Genomic DNA, 17,088 nt, shown 5'->3' with positions numbered 1-17,088 from the left:
CCAAGTTTAGACAAGATCAGGGAAACTTCAAGAAGTATCTTTGGGACATGTACATGTGCTATTAAGAGGCACTCTCCACTACAACCCATTGCCTCAGTGAGAACCACACTGTTGCTGTTAGCCATCACCCACAAAATGCTGATCAAAATTGCCATCTTCCCCCAACTAAATCCAGATAGAATATTGTCTTTGAGGTCTTATTGAGTTTATCCAAATACACCTGATAGCAGCTTCAAAACCAGAACCAAAGAGCCGGTAGTGAGGCCTCTCATTTCCTACAGAACAGCCATCTCTCCTGTAATGTGTTTTCATTAGGCGATTTGAATATATCCCTCTTGGAAGTATTAGGGAACATTCTTCCTACAGCATGAATTTGTTCTAGGTGATATATGATCCACAAGTCTGTACAAGTAGAAGTGTTGGGAACACTGTGCGGCATTATCAAGGTGGGATGCTGTTACACTCTCCCATCTCGCCTTACTGTATTGTACCATACTGAATTGTGTTTCTCTGGAGTTTTGCAATTTTACAGGGTTTTTTTTGACAAAATAGCAATTACTCTCATACCTCACTCTGCAATATTCCTATGAGTTTCTTCAAGAATGCCCAAGTTACAGCAGGAAAGACTGTACTAATGTTGCCAGCCTTGTTTTCCTCTAATGAAAGGGTTTGCCTAGCAAACACCAGGCCGAATTTGTGAAGACAGATCAGGTCGATGGTGTGACTTGTCTAGCCTAAGGCTCTGCACAATTAACATCTGCTACCCCCGGGGTGCTCTATGCCCTGCTTATCTTACTGCCAGCCTGTCAGGACTGAGGGACTGTCCAGATTCTGTTCAGGAAGCAGGAAAAAGACCTGAGATGCTCCTGATGCCAACAGGCTGACCTAGTGGCACCTGGGCCTCTGGGAAGTTAGTGGGAATGTTTGTTTTGAAGCTGAGGCTCAGGTATCATTTATGTTCCTTTAAGCTCTTAGAAACAGGCCTATGGTGGCTGGGGGCAGAGACAGTATTTTCTATTTAAAAGTTCACTTCCCCAGCAAGCTGTGCTTTTGCAGGGCCACCCCTTATCTCAAAGGGGTTTTGGGTTCATGGGGCTCAGCAACTCTGAAGTTGCTTAAGTGCCCAATCCAAAGATGGGCATGAAGTGGGGTGCATAGAAATTACCTGAAATCTCTTCAAATGACTTTGCTGAAGCTTAATTCAATAAGAGACAACTGGGACATAGAGCAAAAATGTTACCCAAGTACAATACATTACCACATTATTAATCCTTTCTCGTAGGTTTCAACAAAATACAAGACGTTTCACGTTCGAATAGCAAAACCACACTCAACGCATTTGATGAGATTGAAGATTTTCCTGAAACGTCTGTGTAGCTGGATTTGCTTTCTGGAATGGTATCATTATCGACAGTGACTTATGGCGTATTCACTGTGTGTAGAGTATTGTACTAGAGCCTATCAGGTTTCATGAAGTGTGAAGGAACATTCCCCAATTTCACAGTGCTGATGACAAAGGATATGAAAAATGATACATCCTAAAAGCCCAAACTTTCACTTCTCCAAAAAGCAGGATGGAGTTCCTTAAATACATTCAAACAGATTTATTTATGAGTCACTGAAACAAGAACTAAATTCGTTTGGAAATGCAACCACCCACTGAACTTTATCATTTGCTTTAAAACTAGAGATAGAATTTTGGGTCCTTTTTGAAATTCAGGGCCATAAGTAAATATGGATGGCATCAGCCACAGAGACCCAGCTGAAAACTACCCTGATTCACCTATTGCCAGAACCAGCCTCTCTGGAAGGTTTAGGTGAGTCTGGGGGAGGTAGAGCCACAAGTAAAGCAGTAGAGTCCTGTGGGAAAAGCAGGGGTTTGGAAATCAGGACACCTGGGCTCTAGTCCCAACTCTGCCATTGACCTGCTGTGTGCTGCAGACTTATCCTAATGGTGCCTCAACTTCCTCATCTGTAAAGTGGGAACAATACCTGCTTTTCAGCATTTCACAATCATGTGATGACAAAGTGAGAAAAATGTAAAAGCACTTGAAATCCTTTATAGACTCAAGATATTCTTCTTAGGGCTGAGAGGTCTGTGAAAAGGGGTTTGTTTTTCCTCCACTCTGACTGAATATCTGGAGACTGTGGAATTTATGAGCCCAACCGCACAAAAGGTTGGTGACTTGCCTGGCAGTTAACTGAATATCTCAGAATTGAGGTGATCATTTGAATGCGCTATAGAAGTTGAGGAGCCAGTCCTCAAGGATTGTCCTTAAAAGTATGCCAACGGAGGCCTCAGGAGATACTCTTGGTAAACTACAGCATTTCTAACTGTGACATCTGCAAATTCCATAAATAAGTTGTTTTTAAAATGATTAAAAACTTCAGAGAAAGTTTTTTTTGAAAGCTATGCAATATCTTTCAAGCTTTCAGGTTGGCTGTAAGTATTATATACTTCACTATAGTGGTCAGAGCAAGGATATTGTTTCAAAAGCAACAGGGCATGGCCACTTCAGTAATTCATTTCATAGTTACTATTGTCAAGACAAAAGTATCTTCTTATTTTAGTATCAACATAAAACATGATACAAAGCCTAGAAAGTATTATGATTTTTATATATTAACTGTTGGTTTAGGTCTCATAGGAAATAGCTCAACCTCAGATATTTAAAAATATGGGACTATGTCTCACTGGTGAATTTAAAAAGATTATACACACTGGAATTATAAAACTATGAACTGTGAAATGGGAAGGGATCATTAACCAATTTAAATTTAAGAGCTGGGCCATTGGAACTTCGAACATAGCTTGCATTTCTGATCGGAATTCTGTACAGTGGTTGATAGCCTGATTCCCACCATCTATCAGTTTATGTAATTTAATGTGGCTGGTGGCTAATGATCAATCAGTGCCACAGAGGACATTGGCTTGGTTCACATCAGCATGTTATCTTGATAACTGATGCCAAAAATGTACACCAAGGCCTCAGTTTTCTAGGTACTTCAAGAGAAAGGATTTTGGGGGCCAGAACTATCTGGAGGATTATGGAAAACATGGATTTTGTGGATGATTTGCCAACGAAAACCTAGTCCATGAAAATAAGTTCTGTCTTAACATATGTTTTTATAATATGCTTTGGAATTAAGGCACATTCTTCCACCATTGTACATCCGTCTGGCTAGAATGGGATGCTGGAAAAGACTTGTGAGCGTGAATGAAGGCGATATGAGTTTTTCTTAATAAGGAAAATGGGGATTAAATTCTACTACCTCCTGCATAGACTGTGGGCCTCAAATGGGGCTCTACATAGGAGGGAATAGAATTTAATCCCCATTTGGGACAGAGACTGTGTCCAATATGATTATCTTGTATCCATCCCCATGCTTAGCACAGTGTTTGGGCATAGTAAGCGCTTAACAAGTACTGTAATAATAATAAAGTGAGTTTTTCAGGAACATAACCCCCATGTTAGAGGTGAATTAACCATTTTATGTTTTTATATTTTCTTAAAATTTATACTTGCCTCCCAGGAGTACTGTGAGCATGAAGGAAATATTGTACTGTGAAGCACCAGAATTCCTAGAATGTGAAGTACTATAAAAATGCAGTGTTATTACTATTTATGAACACTAAAGTTCATTACTGTAACCTAGAATGGTTGAACATTTTCTACGGATTCATTTGATCCTTTACCAAGACCTAAGTGAAATCACAACTATAAATTGTTTGATTTTTGCATTTTATATACATTTGCATGCAACAAAAGATGTTTTGTAAACTATTTTTGTTCTATGTATGGCATATTATTACTAGGGCACTACTCTCTCTGACTGAACCTGAATCTCTGTGGAGTCTAGATAACAGTACTTGTCTGTTCTTTCTGAAGGGATCTTGAAACATGAAAGACTCCTGCCACTACCAAAGAAATATTAATTTAAAATAAAACTTTACAATAAATATTTATTTTGCTTTGTGGTGGGTCTTTGTGCCTTTTGTACACTTGATTTGATGCATATAAGAGTAGCAAAGAGGACCGTTATTAGCAGAGGATAAAAACCTAGCATTGTCTGAAAAATGTCACCTAATTCCAAACAGTGCTCTAGCCAAAATCTGTAATGCAAACACACAGAATGGGATAGTTCATTTTGTGGATTTGTGATTTCCTTTTTAGATGAAGGATTTATTTTTGGTTCCTAAGCAGATTGAAAAGTGAGGAAAAGATGGAAGATTCCTCAATTATGGAATTAAAATAGCAAAGGTTACTGGGTATCTGGCAAAAATCAGGAAAAGTTGAGGGTGATGTGTGGAGAAAAAGAGTTATACAAAGAAATGGAGAGAAGTTTAATTTTCTTTACTTATTTCAAGTGAATATATAGATGATGTTTTGAGAATGACAAGTCTAATTCCAAAACTGAAAAACAGCATTATAAAAGTTTTATAACCCAAAATTATTATTTAGCAATTATAATCAAATACATTAGCTAAACATTTTCCTTTGGATTTGCTTATTTCTTACATTACCCACAAATCATTGATGTTATGGAATTTTTATTAAGTAAAACATTTTTCACTTAAATTTAACAGTAATCTTTATATGGAATATTTATATTTTTAATATTACTTTAAAACATTTTATTATAAAAATTTTAAATAGAAAACTGTTGAAGTATTTAATATATAATTATTTGAGTAAAAAATACCACTTGAAATTTTACTAAAATTCAAGCTAAAATGAATAAATGAACTACTGTATCATTTTACCTTTGAAAGAACATGTGAACTTTTAAAATAATTTCATTTTTTGCATGACGATTTGATACCTTGTGCATTAAGGGTTACTTTAAGAGATTTTGCAAAAGCTTCTTTCTTTTCATAATATGCAGCCTCATTTACAAATACTGGGTAAACCACACAGTCTCCATCAAAAGGAATGATCTTTCCATCAAGAGTTAAAAACACAGGGTCCCCAGGATTCAGTGGCTTCCAGTCTTGATCCTTTAAGGAAAACATTTAAATATCATTAGCATTTTGGGTTATTTTGATCACTCATGTCGGATTCAAACTCAGAAATCAACATGTTCAACTAAAATCATTTAACTGAAAGCATTGCTTAATTTATTTTAAATTGGCATTTTATTAAAAGGTGGCTTTCCTGTTGTAATTGATTATTTAAGCCTCTTTATGATTGGGGGTTATTTCAACTTTAGTTGGGTATCGGATCACCAAAAGATTCATTTTTCAAAAATTGAACATATTTCTCTTTGGATTCCACCTGCCTTTTGCCTGTTGAAGGTCCTTGCTTTATGGTGTTTATATTCAAGCCTCAGTTGCCCAAGGAGTCCTAGAGCCTCTGATAATTTAGGTTCTAAGAGTTGGGGGACATCCCTTCTTGGATGATCTTACCTTTTCCATTAGTGGTGACTGCAGGAAGCAGGGGCTCCAGAGGTTGGATGGAGTTGAGAGGGAGTCAGGGTTAAGGGGGATGCTTACTGGGATGGTGGGAAGAATTCCACTCTTCTCCCATCACTACTCCAACTACCACTGCAGCTATCCTAACTCATCAGCATGGCTGCCACCCCAAAATAATAATGTTGGTATTTGTTAAGGGCTTACTATGTGCAGAGCACTGTTCTAAGTGCTGGGGGAGATACAGGGTCATTAGGTTGTCCCACGTGAGGCTCACAGTTAATCCCCATTTTACAGATGAGGTAACTGAGGCACAAAGAAGTTGAGTGACTTGCCCACAGTCACACAGCTGACAAGTGGCAGAGCTGGGAGTTGAACCCATGACCTCTGGCTCTGAAGCCCAGGGTCTTTCCACTGACCCTCGCTGCTTCCCCCACAGCATCCCAGGTCCTGGGTTCCAATAACCAGAACCCACAGTACAATAATGAAGGGAACTCATGAAAATATTCCAAGTGACCAGCAAAACTAAAAATGTTGTTAAATTTCACCTGGAGGCTTTGATGAATGAGAGCTGTGATTTCACCCTTTTTATTCCGAGGAAAATCAACTTTCTCGATTAATTTGTAGGCTTCGATAGTGCATGGAGGAAATTCTCTCCCTAGAAAGAATAAAAATAGTCTAGAGAAACAATTTTAATCAATGGAATTTATTGAACATTAACTGGATGCAGAGCACTGTACTAAGTACTTGGGAAAGTACAATACAATGGAGTTGATAGTCATAATCCCTGCCCCAAAGGACCTTCAGTCTAGAAGAGGGAGGCTGACAAAATAAATTACAGATAAGGGAAATGACAGAATATAAGGCTATGTAAATATGTGCTGTAGTGCTGAGGGTGTGGTGAATTTGTAACAAATTAAATTTGTACAAAATTAGTTCAAATAAGAGGAATATGTGGGTTGAATGAGAGAAAGAGGAGTCAAGAATAATGCCAAAGTTATGGGTAAGTGAGACAGGAAGGATGGTGGTGCCATCTATAGTGATGGGAAAGTCAGGGGGAGGACAGGGTTTGGGAGGGAATATAAGGAGTTCTGTTTTGGACATGCTAAGCTTAAGGTGACAGGCAGATTGAATATGTGGGTGGAATGAGAGAGATGAATTGAGAATAAGGGCATGTAAATTTAGCTCTATGTGATCACCACCTTGAGCTTGGACTTTCAAAGCCTTAAAAATATGGGAGAATTGAGGTTTTGTTTTTAACTGTGTTCAATTAATATTTATATAGTAATTAAATAAAAAGTCTATGCTGTATAAATGAATCATGTGTCACTTGGTATGAAAGGCCCACACAACCTGGTCTCAGCAGTGAAGTAATTTCAAGCAGGTTTAATTACAACTTTTACAGTTCCATTCCAACCTTTTTTGTATCCCTGTCCTGCCATCTCCCAATTATCTCCGGTAATGGGTGAGTTGATAATTGAAATCCACAGATAATTTAAAATCTTAATTAAAACCTCCTCCACCAACTTTCTCATGAACCGTTGACAAGCAGTAAAATTGGCTGAATTGAGTTTCTCCTCTTCTCTTTATCCCCAGCTACCTAGTTGTAAAGAGGCTATCAGACAGTGAATAAAATGGGCAAATGACAAGCAGCGGGAAGGAAAAGGAAGACTATCTAAGGCCTGGGGAAAAAAATGTTCCAAAAAGATCAGCCCCAAGATAATCAAAAGTTGGCATTCACTGATATCTACCTACTGTTATGATTTACTGACTCAATTAGTCATGACTTAGAAGTTGCAGTTCCCAAATGAAACACATCAGGCCTATTTTGATTTTCGAGCTAGCTCCCTGGCATCCCAATCTTAATGAAGCCTTTGCTCAAAGAGACTCAAGCCAATAGAGAAGTTTTAAAATTTTTAAACCCCTGTAGACTGTATGCTTCTTGTGGGCAGGAATCATCTCTACCAACTCCATTGTACTGTACTTTCCCAAGTGCTTAGCTTGGTGCTCTGCACAAAGTACAAACTCAATAAATGCCATTGCTTGACTGATTGGTGAAACCCTGGCCAAGCAGCAAGCGATGTGAGAAAGCAGTGGGCTTCTGCGAGACACAGCAGCAGGTCAGTCTATCTGAAATCAGGTGAGAGACTGCTCTCTTTGAGCAAAGCCTTCATTAAGACTCTTAATTCTCCTATTTCAAACCTGAGGGTTACTCTGAACAGTCAGAATGGCTAAATCCCTTTCTCACACTTTCTCCACCTTCCCAATGAATATTTTATCGAATTTGTAACTAAAGAATTATTATTTCTGCATGAGACTTACCTTCATTGAAGTGCTGGACAAAATCAAGGGCATGTTTGATGATTTTCCTCATTTGATCCAAAATATCAGCTCTAAGAACTCCTTGAGGCTGGGGACCAACTTCAATACCTGAAAACAGTAATGCTTGGGATTGAAATGTTGGCTGCAACTAACACTTTGGGCCAAAAATATTAAAGACTTTAAAATGTCAATAAAAACCAAAACGATTTGGGAGGAAATGAGGACTAAGATTTGAAGCACGGCTAGTTCTGCTACCCAGAGTATTTTAACTTCAAAATTAATTTTAACTTGGAATGCAAAAAATTCAAAGTTGCTTGCCAAATGGAGCCACACTTCTTAAAATTCAATCTTTTTCTGGCTAAAAAAATCCCAAATTGTACACAAATGAAACATTTATATGCACAATGAAAAAGCAACTAAATAATCTGACACATTTCCGGATAATCTTGGTCATGCACCTGTGCTTTAGAATGTAGCAATGAATGTTAAAAAATAAAAAGAACTATCCCGATATTTCACTCATTTTATCTAGAACTTTCAAACCCAGAAGTAGAACAAAAAGCATTAGCATTATTCACAAAGGAAAGGACCCAAAAAGGGGGCCTAGTAGGGCTGCTAGAACTCCAGTTAATTATAAAAATGCTCGCAAAATGGCTCCATGAGAAACTAGAGTTCTGGAAAAGCTACTCACCCATTTCCTGGGCTCAATTAGCCACGTTGCTAACTGCCAGACTGCTATAAATGACTCCATTTCTTTGCTTTCATAGGCCTGGAACAAGTACTCATTTTATTAAATTATGATTCCTGAAAAATGATCGTGGCTTCTACTTACCAACAGGATATTTTGCTATAGAGCGAGTTGTTGAATACTTCAGTGTAGGATGTTCAATCAGGTAAACATAGCAGGGTAATGGGGCCAAAGAATTCTGCAAAGAATGTTTCCGTTTGTTACATAACACTTATATTTATGTATCTATATACATGCATGAAGTACTTTGTCAAGACCCTCAGTTGGCTGCCAGGCTCCCATGTGGTATATTTAGAACCCTAGGGCCCCAGGGGCTGAGGACCAGGAATGGGAAAAGGTGGACCCTGGCTAGAGGAGAATGGAATCTGGTTCTTTTCTCATCCAGGTGAAGATGAGGTAGATGTACTAGTGATTCTACCCTATTATTCTTTTCCTAAGGTCTTCCCTCCTACATTCTAGACTGGTCACCCTCATGGGCCAGGGACAATTCCTGAATTAATTGTCCCTGCTTTTCTTCCCACAGCATAGCACAGTGCCCTGCACATTGTAAGGGTTTTTTTTAAGGTATTTGTTAAGCACTTATCGTGTGCAATGCACTGTGCTAAGCCCTAGGGAAGATACAAGTTAATCAGGTTGGTCACAGTCCCTGTCCCACATAGTGTTCATAGTCTTAATCTCCATTTTACAGATGAGGTAACAGGCACAGAGAAGTTAAGTGACTTGCCCAAGGTCACACAGCAGACAAGTGACAGAGCCTGGATAAGAACCCAGGTCTTTCTGACTCCCAACCTGTGCTCTATCCACTAGGCCACAGCTGCTTAAAAATGCATTGCAAATGAGAACATAAGCAATAAAACACAGTCAGATCGGCTGTCCATTCATTCCCCATTATCGCACTATCCCAACCTCCATTATTCTAACTCCTTCCTTGTCTTCCGGTTCTCTCCCAACCTGCCTCATTGTCCCAGGCTTCCCTGTGCCATCCAGCCTCCTCCTCCCTCTATGCCAAGAAAGGAATACGATTTCTTCATAATTCCACTACCAATTTTGCAAATTACTAGGAAACAAGTGGGAGACAGGTAAGAAAGTTAACCAGACTCAATTACAGGAGTTGACCCATATTTTGAGAAAAATCAGTAGAACATAGGGTCAATAAGACAGGATCCAAGCATGCTGCACCGTCCCTCTGATTGTGAGAAGTTGGCCATCTGCTGAAACATTGTCTTCTTCGCTCAAGCTCCAGGCCCAGGAAAAGATTGACTGGGAAAGGGAATGCAGAAGTCCCTTTCCCTTAAAGAAATGAACAGATCCTACAGCCTGGGGGAATGCCAGGGATAATTAAGGCCCAAAACATCTTTAGAAAAATAAAAAGACATGGGATCTGTTTTGACCTAATTTAGGCAGATAAATGTCAGTGAACAATCTATGCAAATAGGATTTTACTTTGTTTAATAATAAGTAGGTTGGAAATGTGCAAAATAAATTCCAAAATTAAAGTCAAATGAACTAAAAGGTCTTTTTGAATGGATTTAGTTTATCTTCTTACCAGTTACAGCTTTTAGGCTCAGTAGTTGCAATACTTGGAATTATATTTCTATAACTCTTATGTAGGACTTGTTTTCTATGTTATTTTTGTCACTTCTCATTAGTCTATAAAGGACCCACTGGAAAGCAGTACTTTAACAACATAAAATCTGGGGTTTAACATGGTAGTTGGAATAGAGTGCAAAGAAGATCATCTGTGCTATGAAGCATCAGCATAAAAGTATTAATACAGAAACAAAAATGTCTAATACTTTGTTTCTCCATCAACAATCCATATTCTATTTGATTAATATTTATCGAGCTTCCCCAGGGTGCATGGTAATAAACAGCATCATCCATGATCTGATAGAAAAACTACTTCTGTCAACACTATGTTTGTCTTTTATTACGGTATATTTGAGTTTTTAAAGATAAAGATTTCCATCCGCAGTAGCATAGTCTTTAAATAAAAGGACTGGTGTATGTTTGTGTGCGTGTCTATATATTTGAGCAGTGCTCTGCACATAGTAAGCACTCAGTAAATACTATTGATATACATATATAACCTGCTTTATAATTTATTTTATGTGCATGCAAGACTGCTTGATTTTTAAAAAATTGCTCAACTTAACTATATTTTATTTTTGCTTCAATAACTACTAGGATTTTTTTTTTGGTTTTTATTAATAGTACTTGTTAAACTCTTACTATGTGCCAGGCACTAGTACTGTAGATAAGAGATAATCAGGTTGGTCTCAGTCCCTGCTTATCATGAGGCTAACAGTCTATGTAGGAGGGAATTTAATCTCTAATTATTAGAGACCCAGTGTGTTTGCTTTTTCTTGGTCTAATTTAATAATTTCAAATTCAATTTACCTTTTCTTCAGTGCAACACCATGGCCTAGTGGCAAGAGTGTGGGTTTGGGATTCAGAGGACTTGGATTGTAATCCCGGCTCTGCCACTTGTCTGCTGTGTGACCTTGGGCAAGTCACTTAACTTTTCTGTTCCTCAGTTACCTCATCTGTAAAATGGGGATTATAGACTGAGAGCCCCATGTGGATAGGGACTGTGTCCAACCTGATTACCTTGTACCTAGCCCAGCACTTAGAACATTGCTTGTCATATAGTAAGAGCTTAACAAATACCACAATTCAAATTATGATTATTATTACACTGAGGATTTGTGGGGGCATAAAAGAATTTGGATAAGTAATAAAGTGAAGAATAAAACGAAAATTTACTATAATGTATGCATACATGGTTCACTTTGAAGTCGAAAGCCAGTTGAAAAGTAAAAATCCCAAAATATTTTATTGAAACAAGCATGAAAATGTTTCTCACAAGTTAAAAACACATTAAAATTATTTTAAAACATAAAAATTACCTGAATATAATGAACCATCTGAATTATAAAGTCATTCTTGGAGTTTTCAAGAATAATTGTGCATCCTGTGTTAGAGGTAGTGTTGTGAAGGTCGAAAATAAGATCGTAGGCATCTTCACTACCTTTTGGACCAAATAAATGGTTTATTTCTTGAGCCCTTCTGATTTCATAAGGTAGATTTTCTGTCTCTTTCTTGCTATTAGTACAAAGGAATAGATTAACCCACTCTGGTTATGAAGAAGATATAAATTTAAATACAGTAAGAGTCTTAGAGATTCTTTTCAAGGGATCACCTACCAAAGACTTCAAAGGAAAAATTTCTATAGAGGAAAATTTTAAAAATTTCAATTTCAACAAAACCAACTTGAATTGTGTTTTGGTAAAAAAACTTATTTTGATAGACAACCTTTCTTTAAATAAGCAAAATACAATTTGAACAAAACACTGTCTTGAAGTATTTAATCAATGTACATGGACTGGTTGGTCAAACACTGCTACCTTTAATTATAAACAGTGAATTTTTCCCTACCCAAACTGAGGATGGTAAAAATAAAACTATTGGCATAAGCCTCAGTCTGAGATTTCAGACAATAATTGATGCTTGCTATAAATTGATAGTAGTCTTTACTTACTACCATATTATGTTGGAAAAGGAAAAAGAAAATTCTTCTGTAGGCTACTCTATGTGACTTTTGCTAAACTTTGTTCACAGTTCACATAGTCTATAGCTTTAAACTTTGTTACCTTATCTTCTATTGTCCTAAAGTCTATTCAGATCAGCTTAGATATTCTTTTGCAGATGTTGCTTTTTGTCTCACTAAGCTACAGTGAGCTACAGTAAGCTACAGCTAGAGAAGCAGTGTGGCTCAGTGGAAAGAGCATGGGCTTTGGAGTCAGAGGTCATGAGTTTGAATCCCAGCTCAGCCACTTGTCAGCTGTGTGACTGTGGGCAAGTCACTTAACTTCTCTGTGCCTCAGTTACCTCATCTGTAAAATGGGGATTAAGACTGTGAGCCCCACGTGGGACATCCTGATTCCCCTGTGTCTACCCCAGTGCTTAGAACAGTGCTTGGCACATAGTAAACACTTAACAAATACCAACATTATTATTATTATTACTACAGCAAGGAATATTTGGAAAATGGATTTCATTTAAAAAAATTAAAATATTTCACTTTAACTTGGCCACTTCCTCATTTAGAACCAGTATTTATTTTAATATTTCTTCAACATAGCAAGTCATATAAGTTATATTTTCTCTGTAGCCTCCTATTTTTCCTTTACTCTATTACATTATTGGACATTCATTCATTCATTCATTCATTCAATAGTATTTATTGACATACTTTAAGCCCTAAAAATAAATAGTTTTCTTTTCCATTTTCATTTTCTATTAGCGTGTTATACTTTACAGCCCTCAATCAGCACTCAATCAGCTTGCCCCCTCCTACTTCACCTCATCAATTTTCTACTACAGCCCAGCCCATACACTCTCCTCCTCTCAGGCCAGCTTACTCACTGTGCCCTGATCTTGACTCTCTTGCCACCACTGACCCCTTTCCCACATCCTCTCCCTACCCCTCCATATAGGCCAGTCCACCACTCTCTCCACCTTCAAAGAATTATTAAGGTCACATCTTCTCCAAGAGACCTTTGCCCTCTTTTCCCTAGCTTGCTCTCCCTTCTGTATTGTCTATGCATATCAATCTGTGACCTTCAGACACCTGATATTCCTCCCACCCCTAACCACACAGCCCTTATGTATATACCTTTAAATTATATATTATAAATTACTTATTTATTCATATTAATGTTTATCTCCCTCTCTAGACGGTAAGTTCATTATGGGCAGGGAACATAGCTGCTAATTCTGTTGTACTGTACTTTTCCAAGCACTTAGTACATTCATTGACTGATGGATTGACTTTAACATTAAAGAAACAGGACAATCAGTCCTTTAATCTACTTGGGCTAGAGAAGGCACTACCCTAAATCATAAAGTAGGCAAGATACCATTATTATAACAGGTAAATAATAATTGCTGAGAAAGATCATCCCATTTCAATGAGCTTCAAGTAAATATGGAGCTTTTCTCTAATCCAGCTATTTTCAACACTAGTTTGCTCAGATCACTTTTGCAACTCCACAACATTATTGTGTCTGCAGATATTATGAATTACTTTAATAATAAATGCTTTTAAACTGAAGAACTTAGACAATCAGAAACTTAGTAAATTATATGAAAACTGATAGAACTTCCACCAAAAACAGAAAATTGTTGCAAATGTCCACACTTATTGCACATGAGAACCACAACTCCTATCACTTCTGGTTTATTTTAACATTGGATCATTATCATCAATGGTTTTTATCGCATGCTTACTACTACTACTAATAATAATGTTGGTATTTGTTAAGCGCTTACTATGTGCAGAGCACTGTTCTAAGCGCTGGGGGAGACACGGGGACTACATGCACGGCACTGTGTTAAGCACCTGGGTGAGTACAACACATACTTGATCCACACATTCACTTGCTTATAAAAAACCCATATATTTAATAAGACACATTTCATCTGAAACATGTAAAGCCAGAGACCTCAAAGATAATTATCCTTCCAAAGGATTTTTTCAAACCCTGTTCCATCAGTCTGTAGCCATGGTAAAAAAACTCAATTTAACAATATCTTAAAAAAAACTGAAAAGGCTTATTCTCTAAAACCAATCATTTACTAAGGTAAAAACCAAATGTAAATGTGCCCACATTGGAAAAAAATTCACTCTATAGAGCATATGTAAATATGTATTAAACATATAGGACTAATGTGGAGGCACTTTAAGGAGTACAGTATGGTATTAATTTTATGCAAGTTATTCATACAATGCTCTCATTGATTAATAAAATGCTAGATTACAGAACATTTGCCTTTGAGTTCCCTGCACACAATATGTGCTTAGTAAATACCACTGAGTGATTGGCTGAGACTGTTTTGGAGAGTTGAAACTATTCTTCAGTTCACATATGACTATTTTAAAGAACTTGTTGCAACATCTTACTTTAGTGCTACCTGATGAGAAACATACATTGAGAATAATTCCTTAATCTCAGTCAAAACATGTGGGATGTCAATAAATTCCAGAGAGATACCAATTCGGTCACTTTACACAAATACTTTAAAGGAGACCTTAGTGGTTTCCCCATGAGAGTTTTGAGAAAATTACAAAAGGTATGCTTTTACTTTATAGACTGTTAACTATTACCAAGGGGATCAGATATGGAATAAAAATCTACCTTGGCCCTTTTCCAAATTCAGTAAAAATCATTTGAGTGTGCTACTAATCAATAAATAGTAAGTATTAATAAATAGTATGTTTGTGCAGAATCCTGTTCTAAGCCCTTGGAAGAGTACAATAGAGTCATATTATATTTAGTACTATTCGTGATAAACTGCAATTAGTTTAAAACAAAAAAGCAAGGAAATATTTGACAAAATACATATGCAATTATTCTTACCAAAGATTTTCAAGGTCAAAAACCCGGTTCAGGTCACAGTCAATATATCTAGTACATTTCTCCACAGCTCTGGGGTTGGTAATAAACGGATTTACTTCCAGGCCTGTTCTCTGAATTTCGGTTCCGTTTTCTTGCCAGTGCTTAACCAGAAATACCCCCGATAACTCATTTCCATGAGTTCCTCCAAAGATAGCAATCCGTCTTACAGGAGTTTCACAAACAACCTGACCAGAAGTCATTCTATCTAGTAGTTTTACCTACTTTCTGCAAACCAGAAGAGAACACATCAAAGTAAGCATGAACTTCCAAACAACTGAATAACTCATTTCAAATATAACATTTTTTGGCCTGGTCTTGGCAGGGATAATTAAACTATATTTGTAGTCCGATAGTATATGCTTCTCGTAAGAGCTCTCTGTTGCAACTCAAGGGCGGTGCTACTCTGACACGCTCCTTTTTTAGCCCTGCCTTTCTTTCCCATATTTGGATTATCTTATGTAAATATCAGCTAGAGGGACAGCTGTATAGCTTAACTTCTAACTCCCTCAGTCGGTTAGTAGTCCTAAATACACTAATAAAAAATGACCTTCCAGTTCAAAATTGCATTGACTCAACTTAAAATAATACTCTCGCCTAATACTTGAAGTCACCAAAAGTTTGACTATATTTCTGATCAAAGGTAATTCAATCAGTGATTACAAAGAGTCAACAAGTGAACACAGTTAATCATTACTGTCTGAGAAATGTAATCATTTTTAGAGAAATCACTTGTCTAAGAAAGTTGATCATTTGAAGAAGGGTGTGAATTTAATCACTGCTCTTCAACTCTTTAAAGTTTTCCATAAATTGGTTCCAAATGTTTCAAACAATGCTTACACTGCTGTATTTGAGAGTCTTCTTTAAAAATAAAATTACATATATAAGGGTTTTCTTTATAATAAATCATCTTCAAGCCAGAAAATGCTTTATTTGAAGTTATCTAGTTCACATATAGAAGTCCCCAAGTTTTAGGTTAGAACTAATCTCTGTGTATGGTATTGAGAAAGTACTGGTCTATTTTAGTCAAGGTGGCCAGACATCCTCAGGTGTCCTGAAAATCCCAGAAATGGCTGATTTTGCCCTTGCTTAATTATCACTCTAATTTGGCACAAATACTGAAAAAAGGTAATGCTTTCTAGTATTGCCTTATATACTTATTTATTCATTGAAAGAAACAGGATTTCATTCAGCAAAGACAGAAAAAAAAATAGATACAATAAGCAATGAAATTGTTGTATCTGGAAAAGTTGGGGTACATACGTTTATGTCATATAGGATAGGGACGGTGTTCAAACTAATAATCTCATATCTACCCAGCGCCTTAGTATTGTGCTTGGCACAAAGTATGCATTTAATACAATTTTCATTATTACTGTTCTTGTAAAACTTACAATAAATTAATGAACTCAGCAAAAAGGAAATAGAATGTTTATTCATACACTTGTATTCCTACAAACACTTTGGTTTAAATAATAACAAGCACTAATTAACAAATCAGAATGGTTATGACTTTAACCAAAGTACTATTTGTTCTGTCCTTTGACCTAGTCTCTTTGGAACAATTCCCACAGCCTGTACTCACACTTTGTCCTTTTATTAAATTTAAGCAACTCAGCACTTTAAGACACATTTAGCATTTACAAATAAAGTTATCACTTAACTTCAGGACATGAATAACTTTTTGAGTTAATGAATTCCAGCTCTTCTGTTCCAAACTTACCTCATTTAGCAAGTGCAAAGTTTGTCTTCTATGAGAAGCTTTATTAGAAAAAAAAACAGTGTATTTCCAAACATGAGTTTAGAACTAGACCAAGAGGCCTTTTATACACCCGTATAGTGAGTGAACATCCGAAGACTTTAACCCCCTGTTTCCCACTGCTCACGCAGCCCAGTATAAAGTTTTCAAACCTCTAATTCTTTTCTAAAAGCAAAATGCTTTAAGCTCCTGTTTCCCACTGCTCACTCAGCCCAGTATAAAGTAAATTTTCAAACCTCTCTTTTCTAAAAGCAAAATGCTTGAAGCTCCAATCCATGCAAAACGACTTTACTGCCTGGGACTAGACTTTGAGCCTTTAAAATATTGATGCACTTTACATTTTATGGCCAGAACCCAAAGTTCTTGATGGGGTGAACGGTATTATAACCAC

The 17,088-nt window shown here is 37.0% G+C and overlaps 2 protein-coding genes across 2 annotated transcripts in view; one reads left to right on the top strand and one right to left on the bottom strand.

Moving 5' to 3' along the window:
- TRPV3 (transient receptor potential cation channel subfamily V member 3) overlaps positions 1 to 3,967 on the top strand; it is a 29,932-nt gene extending 25,965 nt beyond the window's left edge. Inside the window, exon 17 of the mRNA XM_007672526.3 lies at positions 1,283 to 3,967. Coding sequence (XP_007670716.1) covers positions 1,283 to 1,377 — 95 coding nt within the window. The 3' untranslated portion in view covers positions 1,378 to 3,967. The remainder of the gene's footprint in view (positions 1 to 1,282) is intronic.
- A 367-nt stretch (positions 3,968 to 4,334) lies between these two features.
- ASPA (aspartoacylase) lies at positions 4,335 to 16,713 on the bottom strand. The gene is made up of 7 exons (XM_016228459.3): positions 16,662 to 16,713; positions 14,903 to 15,166; positions 11,390 to 11,585; positions 8,565 to 8,658; positions 7,733 to 7,840; positions 5,959 to 6,068; positions 4,335 to 4,999 (listed from the first exon to the last, which is right to left on the bottom strand). The coding sequence occupies exons 2-7, from the start codon at positions 15,139 to 15,141 to the stop codon at positions 4,799 to 4,801; spliced, it is 948 nt and encodes a 315-aa protein (XP_016083945.2). The 5' UTR covers positions 15,142 to 15,166; positions 16,662 to 16,713; the 3' UTR covers positions 4,335 to 4,798.
- Positions 16,714 to 17,088: the final 375 nt, after the last annotated feature.

The sequence above is a fragment of the Ornithorhynchus anatinus genome, chromosome 17 (assembly GCF_004115215.2).
Source record: "Ornithorhynchus anatinus isolate Pmale09 chromosome 17, mOrnAna1.pri.v4, whole genome shotgun sequence".
Classification (NCBI taxonomy): Eukaryota; Metazoa; Chordata; class Mammalia; order Monotremata; family Ornithorhynchidae; genus Ornithorhynchus; species Ornithorhynchus anatinus.
Note: the sequence above shows the minus strand (reverse complement) of the source record. Positions and strands in the feature narration are given on the sequence as shown.

Coding starts and splice junctions, on each gene's coding strand:
- ASPA (XM_016228459.3), bottom strand. CDS start 15,141: ATGACTTCTGGTCAGGTTGTTTGTGAAACTCCTGTAAGACGGATTGCT. Junction 7,841..8,564: donor TATAGCAAAATATCCTGTTG/GTAAGTAGAAGC, acceptor TACTGTTTTCAG/GTATTGAAGTTGGTCCCCAG. Junction 6,069..7,732: donor TGTCCAGCACTTCAATGAAG/GTAAGTCTCATG, acceptor TATTCTTTCTAG/GGAGAGAATTTCCTCCATGC.